Source organism: Acomys minous, assembly GCF_964271855.1.
Source record: "Acomys minous genome assembly, chromosome: 16".
Classification (NCBI taxonomy): Eukaryota; Metazoa; Chordata; class Mammalia; order Rodentia; family Muridae; genus Acomys; species Acomys minous.
In genome coordinates, this window is record NC_140498.1 from 59,811,638 (window position 1) to 59,831,757 (window position 20,120).

Below are 20,120 nucleotides of genomic sequence, written 5' to 3' on the forward strand. Positions count from 1 at the left end.
AAATTTTCAATAGCCATAGATGGAGAAAACAAGATATTCCATGACAAAACAAATTTAAACAGTATCTATATACAAATTCAGCCCTACAGAAGTCTCTAGAAGGAAAACACCAACCCAAAGAGGCTGACTACACCCAGAAAAAACACAGGAAATAGATAAAAAATCAATTTAGCAAAACAAAAACCAGACAAACACACAAACACACAACCACCACAACCAACATCAAAATAAAGTGACCTAACAGTCACTGGTCATTCATCTGTCTCAACATCAATGGTCTCAAATGTTCAATAAAAAAGATACAGGCTAACAGAGTATATGCATAAACAAAATCCAACATTCTGCTACATTGAAGAAACACGTCTCAGCCACAAAGATAGGCATTACCTCAAGGTAAAATGCTAGAAAAGGGTCTTTCAAGCAAACAGACACAAGAATCAAGCTGGAGTAGTCATTCTAATGTCTAATAAAATAGACTTTCAAACAAAATTAATGGAAAGAGATGAGTAAGGACACTTCATACTCATCAAAGGAAAAGTCAACCAAGACGACATCACAGTTCTGAACATCTATGCCCAAATACAAGGGCACCCACATTTAAAAGAACCATTAATAAACCATAAACCACACATTGATCCCCACACATTAATAGAGGGAGATCTCAACACCTGACTTTCACTAAAAGCTAGGTCAAGAAAACAGAAAGTAAACTGATAAATAATGACACTAATAGATGTCATGAATCAAATGAACCTAACAGATATTGACAGAACTTTCCACCCAAGCAGAAAAGATATCTTTTTCTCAGCAACTCACAGAACCTACTCCAAAACTGAAGTGTAGTAGCTCACAAAGCAAGCCTCAACAAATGCAGTAAGATTGAAATAATACATTGTATCCTATCAGACCACTATGGACTAAAGCTGGACTTCAATAACAGCAGGAATAACAAAAAGCCCACATACACACATAGAAATTGAACACCTATCAACTTAATAACAACTGGGTCAGGGAAGAAAAAGAAAGATATTAAGGGCTTCCTAAAATTCAATGAAAATGAAGGTAAAACATACCCAAATTTATAGGACACATTGAAAGCAGTGCTAAGAGGAAAGTTCATAGGACTAGTTACCTTCATAAAGAGACTGGAAACATCTCAGACAGGCAACTTAATGCCACATCTGGAAGCCCTAGGGGAAAGAAGGAGCAGAAACACCCAAGAGGAGTAAACATCTGGAAATAATCAAACTCAGGGCTGAAATCAATAAAACTAGAAACAAAGAGAACAATTGAAAGAACCAACAAAAGCAAGTGCTGGTTCTTTGAGAAAACCAAGAAGATAGAAAAACCCTTAGCCAAACTAACTAAAAGGCAGAGAGACACTATCCAAATCAACAAAAACAGAAATAAAAAGAGAGACATAACAACAGACACTGAAGAAAACAAAGAATCACTAAGTCTTACTTCAAAAGCCTATATACACAAAATTTGAAAATCTAAATGAAATGGACAGTTTTCTTGATAGATTCCACTTGCTGAAGTTGAATTGAAATCAGGTAAACAAATTAAATAGTCCTATTTCTCCTGAGGTGATAGAAGCAGTCATCAAAAGTCTCCCAACCAAAAACAGCCCATAGCCAGATGGTTTATGTGCAGAATTCTACCACACCTTCAAAAAAGAGCTAGCACCAACACTGTTCAAACTTCTCCACAAAATAGAAATGGAAGGAATATAGCCAAACTCATTCTATGAGGGCACATTCACCTTTGTACCTAAACCTCACAAAGACTGAACAAAGAAAAAGAATTTCAGACAAATTTCCCTTATGAAAATTGATGCAAAAGTAATCAATAAAATACTCACAAACCAAATTCAAGAACACATCAAAAATGTAATTCACAATGACCACATAGGATTCATCTCAGGCACGCAAGGATGGTTCAATATACAGAAATCCATCAATGCAATCCATCATATGAACAAAATGAAAGAAAAAACCACATGATGCCCCAAAAAAAGCATTTGACAAACTCCAACACCCATTCATGTTTAAAGTCTTGGAGAGATCAGGGATACAAGACACATACCTAAGCATAATAAAGGAAATATTCAGGAAGCTGATAGCCAACATCAAACTAAATGGAAAAAAAAATTCCACTAAAATCAATGACTAGACAAGGCTGCCCACTTTCTCCATACCTCATCAATATAGTACTTGAAGTTCTAGCAAGAGCAAAGAAAATAAGAGGATATCAAGGGGATCCACATCATACAGAAAGAAGTCAAAGTATTGCTATTGACAGATGATATGAAAGTATATAAGACTGACCCTAAAAATTCCACCAGAGAACTCCTACAGCTGATAAATACCTTCTGAAAAGTGACTGGATACAAAATCAATTTTTAAAAAATCAGTAGCCCTCCTATATACAAATGACAAATGGACTGAAAAAGAAATAAGGGAAACTACATCCTTCATAACAGCCACAAATGATATAAAGTATCTTGGTGTAACTCTAACAAAGAAAGTGAAAGACTTGTATGAAAAAATGTCAAGACTCTAAGGAAAGTAATTAAGAAAGATATCAGAAGATGGAAAGCTCTCCCATGCTAATGGATCAGGAGCATCAACACAGTAAAAATGGCCATCTTACCAAAAGCAATCTACAGATTCAATGCAATTCCCATAAAAGTACCTACAGAATTCTTTATAGACCTAGAAAAATCAATTCTCAAATTTATATGGAAAAAAAACAAGAATAGATAAAAACAATTATGTATAATGAAAGACCTTCTGGAAGAATCTTCATCCTGGATCTCAAGCTGTGCTATAAAGCAACAGTAATGAAAAAAGGCATGGTACTGGCAGAAATAGGCTGATTCATCAATGCAATCAAATTGAAGACCCAGTAAAAACCCACACACCAATGGACTCTTGATTTTTTACAAAGAAGTCAAAGCATACAATGAAAAAAAAATGATAGCATCTTCAACAAATGGTGCTGGTCTAACTGGATGTCTACTTGTAGAAAAATGCAAACAGACCCTTATTTATCACTCTGAACAAAACTGAAGTCCAAGTGGATTAAAGACCTCAGCATAAAACAAGACACACTAAAACTGTTAGAAGAGAAAGTAGGTAAAAGTCTAGATTTCATTAGTACAGGAAACAATTTCCTGAACAGAATGCCAACAGCTCAGGCTCTAAGAAAAATTATTAATAAATTAATAAATTGGACCTCATGAAATTGAAATGCTTCTGTAAGGTAAAGGACACTGTCAACAGAACAAAACAACAGCCTACAGACTAGGAAAAGATTTTCACCAACCCTACATCTGACTAAGGGCTAATATCCAAAATATATAATGAACTCAAGAAACTAAACACCACCAAACCAAATAACCCCATTAAAATGAGGTACAGAGCTAAACAAAAATTCTCAACAGAAGAATATCAAATGGCCAAGAAACACTTAAAGAAATGCTCAATGTCCTTAGTGATCAGGGAGACACAAATCAAAACAACTCAGAGATTCCGTCTTACACCCATCAGAATGGCTAAAACCAAAAACTCAAGTGACCGAACATGTTAGCAATGATGTGGAGAAAGGGAAACACTCCTCCATTGTAGGTGAGAGTGCAAACTTGTACAACTACTTTGGAAATCAATCTGGCACTTTCTCAGAAAATTGGGAATAGTGCTACCTCAGGACCCAGCTATACCACTCCTGGGCATAGACCAGAAAGATATTCCACCATACAGCTAGGACATTTGTTCAGCTATGATCATTGCAGGATTATTTGCTATAGCCAGAATCTGAAAACAACTTAGATGTTCATCAACTGAACAATGGATAAAGCAACTCTGGTACACTTTGGAAATCTATCTGGAGCTTTCTCAGAAAAAATGGGAATAGGGCTTCCTCAAGACCCAGCTATCCACTCCTTGGAATATACCCAGAAAATGCTCCACCACACAACAGGGACATATGCTTAGCCATATTCATAGCTGCCTTATTCATAATAGCCAGAACATGGAAACAGCCTAAATGTCCATCAGTGGAAGAATGGATAAAGAAACTGTGGTACATTTACACTATGGAATACTACTCAGCTATTAAAAACAAGGAATTTCCGAAATTTAGGGACAAATGGATTGAACTAGAAATGATCATAATGAGTGAGTTAACCCAGAAGCAAAAAGAGTCAAATGGTATATACTTACTTATATCGAGACACTAGCCCAAGGGGCATGCCACATGAAAGTCTTCACTTACCAGGAAACTGAGATAGAGGGGAGGACATCCTATTGAGACTTTAGGTGAGAGAGGCATGGGAGAATGGGGAAATAGAAGGTTCCAGAGGGTCCTAGAAACCTACAAGAAGAACATTATGACAGCAGATCTGGGTCCAAGTGTTCTGCTCAAACTATGGCACCAGCCAAGGACTACACGTGCAGTAAACATCAAACCCCTACCCAGACCTAGCCAACAGACAGGACATTCTCCACAGATGAGTGGAGAGTGGGGACTGACTTTCACACGAACTCTGGTGCCTCATATTTGACCATGTTCCCTGGAGGGGGAGACCTGGTGGCACTCAGAGGAAGGATAGCAGGCTACCAAGAAGAGACTTGATACCCTATGAGTATATACAGTGGGAGGAAGTCCCCCTCAGTCACAGTCATAGGGGAGGGGAATAAGGGGAAAATGGGAGGGAGGAAAGAAGGGGAGGATACAAGGGATGGGATAACAATTGAGATGTAATATGAATGAATTAATAAAAAGGAAAAAATAGAAGTCAATATCAATGCATTTGCACTATTATCACATTTTACTATGTAAAGACCAACATTAGAGGATCCTGAGTGAAAGGCATCTAGGAAATTTTATTTTACCATAATGCTGTAAGTCTGTAACTACTACAAAAATGGGAACTGGCGTTCTCAGAATGGGGAATAAGGCTGTGCTTGTGAAGGGGAGATAAACCTATTTCTGTTTTGATCCCAAGTGTGGGATGGAGAAGAGGCAGATGTTTACCACTTAGATGTGAGAAAGCAGGATGCTTTTTCCACTTAGAAGTCAAACTACTTCATGGGGGAGCTTGGTGAAAGGCATCCTGGAACAGTCTGAGAGGATATACATACTCGGTTTTTGGCTGTTCAACCCTGCGCTTCAAGAGGCTCCTAAAGAGAACTGCTCCAAGGGAAAGTGTCAAGGCTTTGGAGTCCACCTGAGGCTTGAGGCTTCCAGCAGCAACTTTGATTGAATTGCTGGTCTGCTGAAATCCTGCTGACTATGCCAGGAGAAGCATTCTTCGGAACTGATATCCTTAAGGTTTCATTATAGTGTTCTTTAACATCCTTTTTCGATTGTTTGTTTCACCCAGGCTGTTAGGGAGGTAGTCTCATCTAACAGGTCCATAATAAAATATAATTGATAGGAAAATTGAGCCTACACGCTTCTGTTAAAGATTATGCAGATATATGATGGTTAGATTTGATTGTTTACTTGGCAAACCTAGGAGTACCTAGGAACAGAGTTTCAAAAAAGGATTGTCTACATTGCATTGATCTCTGGGCATGTCTGTGGGTGGTTGCGTTAAATTAAGTCATTGATAAGAAAAAGCCCAGTTCACAGTGGGTGGCACATTCCATAGTCAGGGAATCCCGCACTCTATAAGAGTGCAAACACTATACTAAGTACAAACAAGCCTGATTTTATTATCTCCCTCTTAGTCAAGAATATGATAGTTTTCTGAGCCCCTGCCTAGTGGAATTATAAGGTGAAATCAACCCTTTCTCCCTTAAATTGTTTTTTGTCAGGGTTATTTATCAGAACGACAGAATCAAAATTAGAACGAATGATAAATAACTGAGCTTCAAAATTGTAGTGTTAAAACGACCACAGCTCAAAAAAAAATCACCATGTATAGGCCCTCTGAAAACCATTTTTTTTTGCTACCTCTGTGTTGTACCCAACATCCCTTTGTCTGACTACCAAAACTTATCACACAGCATGACGAATTGAGTTTGGACCCAATGTGAAAATCCAGGTACAGCAAGATTATATCTATCATCCTGGTACTGGGAAGGCAAAAACAGGATTCTTGGGACACACTGGACAGCCAGTCTAGCTAAACCAATGAGTTCAAGGTTCAGTGACAACCTGGCTCAAAAAGTGGAAGGGGGCAGGCAAGATGGTTCAGTAGATAAAGGCACTCACCTCCAATCCTGCTGGCCTGAATTTGACCTCCCCCCCTTCCTGGTCCCACATGGAAGGAGAGAACCTCTCCCAGCTTCCATGGGCTTCTTTCTGTCCCTGAAGAGTTTCCCAGTTTGTGGGAACAACAAATATATGATATATGTAGCCTTTTTTTTTTCATTCAATATGGGCTGACGGTTAGGAAACTTTTTGCTTTTCCTTGAGACTACTTGATTTCTCTTGGTTTACAATGAGGACTGTAGTCAGCTCACCATGAAATAGCTGTGTTATTATGGGCCTGTTACTTAATCTGGCTGTGCAGAAATGGAGAGCAGATCGCGTAGCAGAGCATAGAAGGGGTAAAAATGAGTATATCTGCAGCAAGCGTTACATTAATAGGAGTGTGGTGATTCCAGCAGCACACCAAAGTCAGCAGAAATCTCAGTTGAGTCTGCATGCCAGCAAAGCACAAGCTAGCGGGGGCAGAGCTACTAGGAATGTGCGTTATGGCTGTCCAACCCTCAGCACAAGTGAAAAGGGCCTAGCAAAGCAGATGTCCTCTGTAATAGACCAGCTCTTTCTGCCACACACCTTAAAACTTCCCAAACCTCTCCCTAAAATTCTTAGATTATCTGGCACCAGACAAGCTATGTCAGGGGTTCGGTTTCTCCCTGTAGCTTTCTGCACGCATTGCCCAGTTCCTTTTTCCTCTTCCTATCAGAATGTCCAGGAAGTAGGCACTAGGGCACAACAAATAAAAGCTGTGTTCTCTGGCGGTCCCAGGCACTAAGCAATAGCAGTGACCATGAATGAGTCCATGGAGCCAAAGATGCAGCAACTGGAAACTCTAGGTGAGGATGCCCTCGGACAACTGAGGGGCAGCTCACAGTTGAGCCTGTCCAGGTTTGATTGGTGTTCTTTTCCTCCAGAGGATGAAGAGTGTCTCATCAGTGGTACCAGGTATTCTGCTGTCAGCTCTGAATTACGACGAGATTTTGGCATCAAGCGCTTAGCAGGTACAGCAGATTAAGGGGCTGAGGAAAAGTGGGCAACCCTCCCCAGAAGTGGGTCATGGGAAACTGGAGTCAAGAAAGACCCTAAGCTTCTCAGTCCTGGGGAGATGGAGGCTGGGGGGGGGGGCGGGAGGATGGAATCGTGGACCATAAGGGGGTAGAGGCTGAGAGTCCAGACTCATGGGTCCTTGTAGTAGGAAGATGGTGGCAGTAAGTCTGTCCTGTTGCCACACTGAGGCAGGTGCACTACGGCTCTAACAGCACTACCTTCTGTCCTGCAGAGTACCTGAAGCAGAGACACAACTCCTTGGTCCTGCAGCTGCTCCCCTTCCTGTTCCTGGCTGGGCTCCTGATGATCATTCTTGTCCTAGGTCAGGCACAATGAAGGGCTCGGCTCCATGACCTGGCCATAGGGCCTGTCTGGGAGTGAGATGGGGAGTGCAAGTTGGGAACATAGCCTTCAGTGGCTTCCAGGAACTCCTCAGGGACGCCTCCCCTTCTCCGGTGTAAAAAAGGGAAGGAGAAGGTCTCAGAGAAGAGCTGTAGTTTCTCCTCATGGTTCACCCTTCTCTGGGTGTCTAGTTTGCTAGCTTTTAAATAATATTAACCAAGGACGGGAGAATTGGCCCAGCAGTTGAAGGCTCTTGCTGTTCTTGCAGAGGACCTCGGTTTGGTTTCCAGGACACACATCATGGCTCACAGCCATCTATAACTCCGGTTCCAGGATATCTAACACCCTCTTCTAAACACCTCAGGCACAAGACAATCACATGTATATGTACATACATACAAACATGCATACATACATACATACAGGCAAAGACTCATACACTTTAGATAGATAGGTGATAGATAGATAGATAGATAGATAGATAGATAGATAGATAGATAGATGATAGATAGATAGATGATAGATGAGGGAGAATATTTAAAGACTTTAGGCAGAAACCTTACTAGACACTGAAGTGGAAGCATGTTCCTGAAACCCTAATTACTTGTAAAAACTAAGATAGGATGAGGGTGTATGCCCAAGAACAGAAGAAGTCACTGACAAAATAGTGGGACTCTGCTTCAAAAAAATGACACAATGTTGCAAGGGACTTAATATAGGTCATTTCAAAATGTAGGTACTTAATAAATTAAGAGATTTCTTTTCCTTTCTTGCCTAAGTCTCAAAGGTCCCCAGCTCCCAGGTTCAGGACAAAATCTACCAGGAGCTCAGGCAGCTGAAGACCGAAGTTCATGGTGAGTGACCAGAAACCAGGGATTAGGGACCGCAGGTCTCCATAGGAGCAGAATCAATTTCCTTAAGTCAGTAGACCTCTTTGAGTCTCAGTTTCCTTTCTCTGGGAATTGAGATCACAATGCAGCACTGAGAATGGAGTTTGGTATTTACAGGGGCCATGCGCACAATAGGCACTCAGTGTTCACAGGAATTGTGGGCAATATAAATAAAATTCACAGAATTTTAAATTTAAAATTAAATTTAAAATTCCCACAGAATTCAGTGTTCAAAGGAGTTGTATACACAGTAGGCATACAAGGTTCGCAGGGGGCTATGCCCACAGTAAGTACTCAGTGTTCACAGGAGTCCTACAAACAGTAGGCATTCAGCATTAACAAGGGTTATCCACACCATGGGCACTCTAAGTTAACAGGGGTTGTGCATTCAGTAGGCACTCACTCAAACTAGTTCTGGCCCCTGCTTCTCCATGGCTGGAGAGGATGGGCTCAGGACTTCTAGATTCTCCTGGGTGAATATTCAGACAAAGGAAGCACAAAGGGAAATGGCTCTCCAGAGTGCAGTGGTGAGGAAGAGCCCTTTTTCTGGAGAAACGGGGGACGTGAGCATCTAAGTGTGTCCATCTGATCTGCTTCCCCCAACAGATGGTTTCTGTCAACCCTGCCCCAGGGACTGGATGTTCTTCCACGGAAACTGTTATTTCTTTTCCAAGTCCCAACGAAACTGGCACAACTCCCTCACAGCCTGCCAGGAACTGGGGGCCCAGTTGGTCATCATAGAGACTAACGAGGAGCAGGTACACTGGGAGTGGGGTCCGTCCTTTTCTAGAATGTGCACCTGACTGGCTGTGGTCACCTGAGAGTGAGACCATTTGCCAGACAAGGCTATGAGTAAGGTGACGCTTTTCCCACTTGAATACAGAAAGTTACGGATGAGCGACCCCGAATACTCTCCGCAGGATCACACACAGTTAAACATTCCGGGTGCTCTGCGGGGACAGCTGAGATGTAATTACCACCTTTGTGTGCTGAGTAGTGTGAAACCCCTTCCTCACCGAGGGATAGATGTCCTGCTATGCTCGACTACAACTAGGAAGATGTCTGTCGAGAAGGTCCTTGCAAGCACAAGGACTTGAGTTTGAAACCACATTTTGAAAGCTGGTCATGAGTTTGGGAAGATGTTCTAATGTGTAAAAGTGCCTACACACCAACTCAGGCATGAAGACCTGAGCTAGGATTCTCGGCATCCATGGGGGGAAAATATCATGGGTCACAGGTGTCCCTAAGCCCAATGTTGGGGATGGGGCCTGCAGACAGGAGGATCCCTGGGGCTTGCTAAGTGACAGCCTAGCTCCAAGAGCAGTAAGAAATCCTCTTTCAAGAGAACTAAGAGGAGAACAATGCAGTGGGATGCCTGATATTTTCCTGTGGTCTCTGCATGTGCACTCATGTTTTAAAACACCTGGACACATATGTATATACAACACACACACACACACACACACACACACACACACACACACACACACACTCATAAAGCTAGTTATCATGCACACATTTTCAAATATATATTTCCTCTGCATGTGCACTCACGTTTGCAAACACCTGCATACACAGATGCACATACACCACACACACACACACACACACACACACACACACACACACACGTAGGTGCACATGCACACACACACATATAAAGCCAGCTATCATGCCCATATTTTCAAACATGTAATTTTTACTATTTGATATTTTATGCATGCGTACAATGCATTTTTGTTCCTATTCTTACAACACCTCCTTCCCCCTCTAATGCCTCCTGGATCCATTCCCCACCCCTCCCAACTTCACACCCCCTCCTTTCTGTGTATTCCACTGAGTACAGTCATGTTTCCCATACATAATGGACATGGCCCACCCTAAAGCTTAGTCAGCCTGCTGGTTTTAAAGAAAACTGACTCTCCCTCCCTTAGAAGCCCCCCAACTTTCCTAGTGCCTCATGAAGTTCTTCCCTCTCCATGCTACGATGCTTACGAGCTCGAGCTTGTGCCAGTAACCATACCTGTTGTGAGTTCATGGGCGCAGCAGTCCTGTTACATCCAGAAGACCCTCCCCAGCCTCTGTCTTTTACAGTCTTTCCAACCCCTCTTCCATGATGCTCCCAGGGCCTTGAGAGTACTCAGGATACATATGTCCCATTTAGGTCCGAGCACTACACAGACAGTTGTTCTCTGTGATTTGGCAAGTTATGAGATTCTGTCTTAGCCTCTATACACCACACACACACACACACACACACACACACACACAAAATAACCTTCTCTGATGAGGTCTGAGATATGCACTAATCTAGGAGTATGGAGATATGCATTTAGAGGGCAGTTTTACTATATATAGTAGTAGGTTCATACCTAGGCCTATGAGCTCCCTAACTGTGAGTAGGTTGTTGGTCAGACTTAGAGTGCCAGGAATGCGTTTCCTCTTGTGGAATGAGCCTTAAATGCAAGCAGAAAGCAGTTGGCCACCCCCAGATGTTGCACCCATGCACCCCCAGCAGCCTACAAAGCACTTCTAGATACTTTGCAAGCTAGTGAATCACCCCCTTAATGCCTCCACTAGGGAATATCCCTGAGTCTTGCTGAGCAGCTTAGTCTACCTGATTTGGTGAGCTACAGTGAGAAATCTTATCTCAAAAAAAAATAGTAGATGCCAATTGAAGTAGATACCAAATGCCGACCTCTGACCTCCACCCCCATTTTCACATGCACCCACACTCACCTATGCCACAAATATGGGCACACATATACAAACAGACACCACACGCGTCTGCACATGCAAAAAAAAAAACCAATCTTAATGTACAGTGTTTCCCATGTCCTTGTTTTTTCTCCTCATCAATGGGACATCACCCATTGCAGAGATGGACAGGGCTGATAGGTGTCTTGAGCAACCATGAACTGGTGCGAATGTTCCCATCACAATAAATCCAAATACAAGTGAACCCCTGCACGCGTTCTCAGAACGCCCAAGACAGACAGCCTTGAAGCATTATTAAGCGTGTCTAAAGGGAAGCCAGCTAAGTGCATCTGTGTGCCATAGTCCATCTGCCCATAAGATAGATACATATAGATGGCTGAAACCACTTAGGTACCCACAAGTGCCCACGGCCCAGTGGAGAAGAAGGGTGGGAGCTCATGTTGCAACTAGAACTTCCTGCAAGAGTTTGGGGGAGAAAAGGGGCTCCCCTCCTTTCACTCCGCCTCCTCCTACCCTACTCCAGACCTTCCTGCAGCAGACTTCTAAGGCTAGAGGACCAACCTGGATGGGGCTGTCAGACGTGCATAATGAGGCCACGTGGCACTGGGTGGATGGATCGCCTCTGTCACCCAGGTAGGTCTAGAAATGAAAAGTATATTCTGTACAGTAGCACGGGTGTCTCTGACTCTCTGACTGGAGCCATCCTCGGGGGACCATCCTCCTCTCCCTGACCCTTTAGAAATAAAGAGATGCCCACATTTTCTAAACGGAGAGTGGTCTTCCTAACCCAGGCACAGACAGAATAGCAGCGAATCCTACTATCAAATCGGAGAGAGAAGCTTCCCTCTGCTGGGTATTAGTTTTAATGTAAGATAATAATAGAAAACTAGAAAATAAAATAAGGCCACTGGTGATGAAGAGGACTGTTACCATATAACAGTTGGTTAGGCTGGATATGTAGCTGTTGACTGAGTGGTTGCCTGACATGCATAAAGCCCTGGTTCTGTCTCCCAGCACCATGTATACCACGTGTGGTGCTATAGGCCTATAATCCCATAAATTAGAAGATAGAGACAGGAGAACCAGATGTTTGAGCTCACTCTTGGCTACATAGTGGGTCTGAAACCAGCCTGGGCTACATGAGACCTTTTTCTTTTTTTAAAGATGAAAGGAAGGGAGGGGGAGGAGGGAGAAGTGAGGGAGGCATGAGGGCATCAAGCTTCCAGAAGCTAAAAGTGTGGATTGTTGTATGCCACCGGGACAGTTTAATGTTCTGTGGACTGGTGTCCCAGTTTTCTGTTGTGTGTTGGGGGTATTGTTTAGGAGGTTGGGTTTTGTTACTGTGATAACTATCATGGCAAAAGCAACTTTAAGGAAGCAAAGGATTATTTGGCTCAGAGGTTCAGGTTCTGGTCTGTCTTATTGCTGTGATAAAACACCATGACCAAAGCAAGCTAGGGAGGAAAGGGTTTATTCTGCTTACACTTCCACAGATGTAGTCCATCACTGAAGGAAGTCAGGACAGGAACTCAAACAGGGTGGGGACCTATAGTTAGGAGCTCTAGTGGCCATAGAGGGGTGCTTTTTACTGGCTTGCTTCCCATGGTTTACTTGGCCTACTTTCTTACAGAACTCAGGATCCCCAGTCCAAGAACGTTCCTCCCCACAATGGGCTGGGCCTTCCACATCCATCATAGATTAATAAAATGTCCTACAGGCTTTCCCACAGATGAATCTTTTGGAGACATTTTCTCAACTAAAGCTCCCTCCTCTCTAATGACTTTAGCCTATGTCTAGTGGACATAACTAGCCAGCAACTCCATCCATTCTTGCAAGGAAATCAAGGCAGGAACATGAAACAGCTGGTCACATCCGCTGTCAAGAACAGAGGATGGCTACACATCCTCTCTTCAGACATTAACAGGGCAGCCTGACGCAGACAATGCCTCACTGAGAACTCTGTTCTCCAGGGAATCTAGATTGTGTCAAGTTGACAATTAAAACTGTCTCAACTGGCTTTGCAGCTTTACACAGTATTGGAATAGAGGGGAGCCCAACAACGTCGGTGACGAAGACTGTGCCGAGTTCTCTGGGGATGGCTGGAATGACTTCAACTGTGATGCTGTAATTTTCTGGATCTGTAAGAAAGCATCGACCTCACCGTGCACTACCAAATGAAGACCAGCTCCTCTCCACTCCTGCCATCCAGACTACGCCGAGTGAATGGATACGGCTCACGTCTGTGCTGTTTCTTTTATCTGTCTGTTGACAGCAGGATGTTAATAAAAAAGCACTCACTCTTTTCTGTCAGTGTCCTCATCTCTTATGCCGCAGGAGCGGTGGCCAGATCAAAGGCCACCGCCTCCGCAGTTGTGGCCCTCCCAGACCTCTGCCACTGAGGTCATCGACGCCACCACCACGCCTCCACCACTGCCACTGAGGCCTCTTCAGGTCACTGATGATGATGATGATGGTGATGATGATGATGATGATGGTGATGATGATGATGATGATGCTGGGGCCACCACTGCTGCCACCAAGCCACACACACACAATCACACACACACACACACAATCACACATACTCACACACACATTCATGTAGAGATTTCTCCACTGCCTCTGCTGCCTCCATGGCCTGCTGCCCCCACCCAACCCGATGACAGGATACCTTCCCCACGCTGCAGGGAGCCCACAGCCCCCCTCCCCAGTCCTTCGGCCCAGAGTGCCTAACACTATCACAACTCCCAAGAGCTACGTAGCCCTTCAATAGTGAGCCACTAAAATTTAAAGTGGCTTGCTGCCAGTCCTCCTTCCCGCCTCAGGGCCGTCAGCCACTCCTTGCTGCCCTGGGGCTGTGGAGACCTGGAGAGAAATTGGCACAAGCTTCTGTCAGCACCAGTGGGACCTGTCCATGGTGACGATTCCTGTCTCAGCCGACTGCTTAATGAAAGCCACACACCTTTCCTGCCACAGAAAGCCTGCTGCCACAGCCATGGAAGCTGCCCATGCCTTCACAATGGACTCTTTGTAAGTTTTGGACACATTGTAAGCTTTATTACCCCTCAGGGAATAAAATTGACCCAATCTCTGCCTGAGAAAGCTCTATCAGTCCAGCCACACATCCCCAGACCCCAGATGTAACTGCCATCTCCAGCCCCTCAGCAGGACTCCTCCCAGATTATGCTAATTTGGGATGAGAAGTCTGGACAAAAACCCACCAAGCCCTAAGCATCTCCTAGCTAAGGCTTGAAATCCCACCAATCCACACTCTGGAAATCCCTGCCCCAGAAAGCTCCGCCCCCTTAAAAAAAAACCTATATAAAGGCTGTGTCTGCCCAGTTCTCTGCTGTCTTCCTCCCAGGAACAGAGGCTGCCATTCCTGGATTGGTCCCTCCAACAAATATCTTTTAAGAGATTTACTACTTGTTGTGATGCTTTCATAGGAAGGAGGAGGAGGAGAGAAATGAGAAAAAGAAGAGTGGGGCTTGGCCTCCAAGGCTCCTCAGTTCCTCAAGGTTTAGGGGTAACACTTCCCTAGGAACAGCATCAGCTGGAGAAGGAGTGGGCATCAGGCACCAAGACTCCTCCGCTCCTCAGGGTTTAGGGACAACCCTTCCCTGGGAGCTGCATTATCTCTGGTGAGGAGGCCTCCTTTCAGAACTGTGAGGTTCCTGGGCTCCTGTGACCTAGAATACCCTTGTGACAGTGTTCCACCTCAGGGCTGGGAGACCCTTCCATCCAAGTACTGGAGGGCAGGCCACACCCTCCACACAGTGCACACAACACTATGGGTCTGGGCCACTGCTGCCTTCCAGTTCTGCTTTCAGAATGGGAAGGGGTTCAGGTTTCCCGTGGCTCAGGTCTCATGGCTGAATCCTATCTTGGCAATGTAACGTAGGATATATTCAGGACCTAGATGTTTCCCCATAATAGACTCTGTCTTCCTTGGGGGGAAAAAAACTAAACATTTTCATTGTGATATCACAGCTGCCTTATGACCTGGGACTCGATCTCACCCCTGCAAACTTTCCTTTTTTTATTTTATTAATTATTCAGATTACAACTCAATTGTCATCCCATCACTTGATTCCTCCCATTCCTCCCTCCTTCCCGCTTTCACCCTATTCCCCTCCCCTAGGTCTAAGACTGAGGGGGACCTCACCCTGCACACTTTCTAATCTGCTTGATTTCTACCTACCTTCCCTGAGCCTTTCAGCTGGCATCTTACCTTTTTGTTGCTGTGACAAAAAATACCTGTGAAAAATAACTTCAGGAGGGAAGGGCTTGCTTGGGCTCACAGTTTAAGAGCGTAGATCCATTGGGGTGAAAGCATGGCCCAGGAGGAGAGGCAGCCTGCATTGCAACCATATTCAGAGACCAGAGATGGATGTCGGTGCCCCACTCACTTTCTCTTTTTTCCTCAGTCTGAGGCTACAGATCATGAAATGGTGCTGCCTATAGATAGGATGGGCTTTCCCACCCCAATGAACCAAATCTAGAAGCTTCCAGAGATTCATCTCCTCAGTGATTTTTGATCTTGTTTGAGTAGACAATAGGAACCACCACAGCAGGAAACCTTCCCTGGTTGGAGTAGTCCACTCTGCAGATGGACGCACCCAGGGACTAACTCCTCCAATCAAGCGGTGACTACAGGACGCTGGGTTGTGAATACCCCAACTCCCTTTAGCCATGGATATTCCATGCTGGGTCATGAGGAGGGGAATCTCCCAGTTCTTGGCCCAAGTATAAACATGTTTTCCAGCTTCTGAGAGTTCTTTAAAAATAGTGGTGACATTCAGCCTGTTTGGGCTTTGATATAATGATATAAGGATCCGACTCTCCAAGTCCTGCCTTCTTTCTGGTACAGTACTCATGGGTCAGGACGACCAAGTTCTAGACCCACTGGGCCCACGTGAGATTGTGCTGAAGAAATGTGCAGGGGCTGGTAGAGTCTAGACTAGACCGTTCACAAGGCCGTAGCCACAGCCGCTGTTAGGGAACGCCAAGACTCCCACCTGCCTGTGTGTTCCTAACCCCAGGTGCCTGGACCCTAGGAGAATCGGAAATTCTCAGGTCCCTGAGAAAGCTCACAAATCTCAGGTTGCCAGGCTGCCTAAGACATCGTGGGGACAGTGGGAGGGGCACATCCTCCTCTTACCCTGGAATGATCTTCCTTCTCTGCCTTCCTTGCCACTGGCTGGGGAGTCGGAGACAGGCTAACAATAAAATCTTCCACCATCCTCTGAGAGATATAAGAAATGACCCCCTCCCACTCTAATTCATGTGCCTGAATCCTCCTTAGAGCCCCTACCATGTTGTCTGCTTATCCATGGAGTTCACACCTCAACTCTTCTTGCCGCCCCTCCTGTGTTGCCTTCTATCTCTCTGCATTCTCTTGGCATTAATAGCTGCTAAGAAACGTCTCATTCGGTATGACTTTCATACAAACTCTGGGGCCCCATTTCTGACCACGTCCCCTGGATGGGGAGGCCTGGTGGCACTCAGAGGAAGGATAACAGGTCACCAAGAAGAGACTTGATACCCTATGAGCATATACAGGGGGAGGAGGTCCCCCTCAGTCACAGTCATAGGGGAGGGGAGTAGGGGGGAAGCGGGAGGGAGGGAGGAATGGGAGGATACAAGGGATGGGCTAACAATTTAAATGTAATATGAATAAATTTTTAAAAAATTAAAAGTATAAGGGGAAAAAAAAGAGAAACTTCTCACTCACAAAGGCAATCCACCTTAGTGTTCCCTTGACCCCCACAGGGGAGATCTTTCAGAAAGTAGGAACTAAAGGCAGGAGCCTCAAGATTGACACATAAAACAAGCCGCTGGCAGAAAAAGACTGGATGCCCTTAACCACGCGTGCTACAGGTTACAAACAGCATGCCGAGATACAAGTGACAGAGCAGCCGCCGTGTAGTGAGCTATAAAGGCTCCTGAGCAGTTTAGGGGCTTTGCCCTCAGCTCACTGGCTCTCCTACCCTCAGAAGTGCCTTCTCTCTCTTCATGGGCACTCCACTCTCCCTTCAAACCATGTATCTCTGGTCCTATTCTTTGCCTTGGGTCACAACAACCTTACAGCTTCAAGGGTGGCTCGCACAGGATCGTATAAAAGCTGGAGCTTCCAGTCAGCCAGTGCTCTTTATGGCTCTCTCTCTCTCTCCATCCCCCACTTTCTTCTCTGCACAACGACGAAAGGCGAGTCACACCTGGGCACCTCTACTCTCCTTCCGTCCCTACTACCTTGCTTTTCTTGGACTTGTATAGCGGTAGTGGGGAAGGTGCCATAGCCTCTAAGCTGCTTTATGGGATGTTAGATGAATTTATTAGTGGGATAAAGACACATATAGTGGTCGGCAACTGCCCAAGACTTTTAAGGTTGCTAAACTTGAGAGGGCAGTGCAGATCCTCAGCAACAGGGGATTGTACCCTCAAGAAAAATAAGATCTGGCTCATTCTGGGGCCAAGCATGAGTAAATGGCCTGGAAATACACAGTCAGGTTCCCTATCATCATGGAAGTGGCTACATAAGATTTTATTAGTCGGCCACCTAATGTTTCGTCAGTTACATCACAAAGCCATAAATCAAAGTATTTGCCAAACATGCTTGTAGGGATCATGGATAGGCAGGTTACAGAAAAAGCAGGGAGATTTCTGCTACAGGTTTCAGGTGCCATCTGGTGATGTCCTCGGCATTTGGATCGGTGGAAGTTAGTGGTCTGTCAATGATAGTCACCAAGGTATTAGGTCAAACACAGGGGTGGGTAGTGGACAGCATATAAAGAGACCAAGAACTTCCCAACATAACTTGGCTCTTGTCTGGAACATTTTAATTCTCCATAATTTCAAATTTCTCTCATTTGACCTTGTAGAACATTTAATAAGAGGGACGGCTCTTGCTCTCTCTCCCCAGCTCTGTGTTTCTCTCTTTCTCTCATTTTCTTCCTTCTGGGCACTTCAATTCACACAATGAACTAGCCTATGCTTATTTGAACCACTGACCAAGCCATGGTGGCAACACCCACGTGGTTCCTTGGCAGTCCCCAGTGCCACTAGGTCCCCAGGGCACCTCTTCAACCTCAGACTTTTTCATGCTGCTGACATTCATTCAAGCACCCCCAAACTTCCTTCCATCTTCAAATATGCGCATTGACATGATAGAAGGTGGTTATGGGTTCTGGGCCTCCCTGCCATCTTGTCCATGATGGCAACCCTAGCTCTTACTCCATGTTCTTTCTTAATGCACTTTCTCTCCAAGTTTTACAGAATTCCACCCTTCTTTGGAGGCTCCATTCCTTTATTTTCTGTTTTTTGTTTTGTTGTTTTGTTTTTGTTTTTTTGAGACAAGGTCTCTCTGTGTTAGCCTTGGCTGTCCTGGACTCATTTTGTAGACCAGGCTAGCCTCAAACTCACAGCAATCAGCCTGCCTCTTCCTCCCAAGTGCTGAGATTAAAGGCGTGGGCCACCACACCCGCTCATTCCTATTTTATAAGATATAATAAACTGTTACTTTCTAACCTCCCTACAGGGAGTGTGGCTCATGCCTCCATCGCTGCAGTAACTTTGTCTTAGTAAAGCTCATTCCTGGAAGATAACTTTGTATCACTTCCTTTCTGAACCAACCCACTCAAGTACCTAACAGCACTTACAAAGCATTTAAGTCCCCAAGATACTCATTTGGTACATATACACTCTCACATACTCACATATCGCACACGTACACACACACACACAAGCACACACACACATGTACGCATGCACTAGCCAGCTAGCTAGCACAAAAGTAAATCTATTCATCTGATTTTTCTTTTAATGGGTGTGTATACATGAGTGCATATATGTGCACATGTGTGAGATACATACATATATCGTGTGTGTGTGTGTGTGTGTGTGTGTGTGTGTGTGTGTGATTGCATGTATGTACATGTGTATGGAAGCCACAGGACAACCTAGGCTGTCATTCTGAAAATATTGTTCACTTTCTTAAAAACATCTTTACAATTACTTATTAACTGGGGGAAAGGGCATATTCATACCACAGTACAGGAGTGGGTCCTGGGGACCAAACTCAGGTCATCAAGCTTGATGACAAGAGCCTTTAAACACTGAGTCATTTCACTCCCACCAAAACACAAACTTTTTTCTATTTATACAGGGTCTGCCATTGACAGGCTGGCTACCTGTCTGTGCTTCCTTAGAACTGGGATTACAAACACTCACCACCATGCCTGGCTTTGATTTTTTAAACAAAGATTGTGAATCTTGAACACAGGTGCTTGTGTTTGCATAGCAATCACTTTGCTAACTAAGTCACCTCCCCAGCTCCTAGAGTATTTATTTCTGAGCATCTGCACATGCTGTTGCCCTTATTAGGAATTTTCTTTTTTCATGGCTGTGTAGTCTTCATTCTGTCAACCACTATTTTTCTCCCATTCTCTTATTGATGGCCACATGGGATTTTCCAACATAGAACTATTTTAAATAAGTCTAGGCAGCCTTTTGTTTCCTCCTGAAGATTATGGGACTTTCTTGGGATAAAATGCATTCTGTGGAAACAAACCAGGGTTTTTTTCCTTCAGGACTTTAAAACGTCTTTGTTGCAGTATAATAGCTGTATAAAATAACGGGTGTGTTACATTTTAAAATGTCTCGGTTCAGCCTAATATGCTAAATAAAGACAGAGTCTGAAGCATACTTTAAAGCTGCTAGTACAACGCTGAGCAGAATCTAAACTAATGCAAATCTTCTCCTAAACTATGGTAAACAAACTACTCTAAACTGATATATAATGCTTATACCCCAAGTCATCCTTCTCCCCAGTCAGCCATCGCTCTCCTCTACTGCCAGACTTGCTATTCCTCCCCCAGCAAGCCCCACCTTCCACTTCCTGTCCTT

The 20,120-nt window shown here is 44.3% G+C and overlaps 1 protein-coding gene across 1 annotated transcript; it reads left to right on the forward strand.

Moving 5' to 3' along the window:
- The first annotated feature begins 6,938 nt into the window (after positions 1-6,938).
- LOC311585953 (CD209 antigen-like protein D) lies at positions 6,939-13,533 on the forward strand. The gene is made up of 7 exons (XM_084761715.1): positions 6,939-7,055; positions 7,134-7,220; positions 7,499-7,588; positions 8,388-8,462; positions 9,105-9,256; positions 11,740-11,849; positions 13,241-13,533. The coding sequence occupies exons 1-7, from the start codon at positions 7,010-7,012 to the stop codon at positions 13,392-13,394; spliced, it is 714 nt and encodes a 237-aa protein (XP_084617841.1). The 5' UTR covers positions 6,939-7,009; the 3' UTR covers positions 13,395-13,533.
- Positions 13,534-20,120: the final 6,587 nt, after the last annotated feature.

Excerpts from the sequence above, each read along its gene's own strand:
- LOC311585953 (XM_084761715.1), top strand. The coding sequence starts at position 7,010 with ATGAATGAGTCCATGGAGCCAAAGATGCAGCAACTGGAAACTCTAG. Across the intron at positions 7,221-7,498 it reads TGGCATCAAGCGCTTAGCAG|AGTACCTGAAGCAGAGACAC; the intron begins GTACAGCAGATT and ends TCTGTCCTGCAG. Across the intron at positions 8,463-9,104 it reads GCTGAAGACCGAAGTTCATG|ATGGTTTCTGTCAACCCTGC; the intron begins GTGAGTGACCAG and ends TTCCCCCAACAG.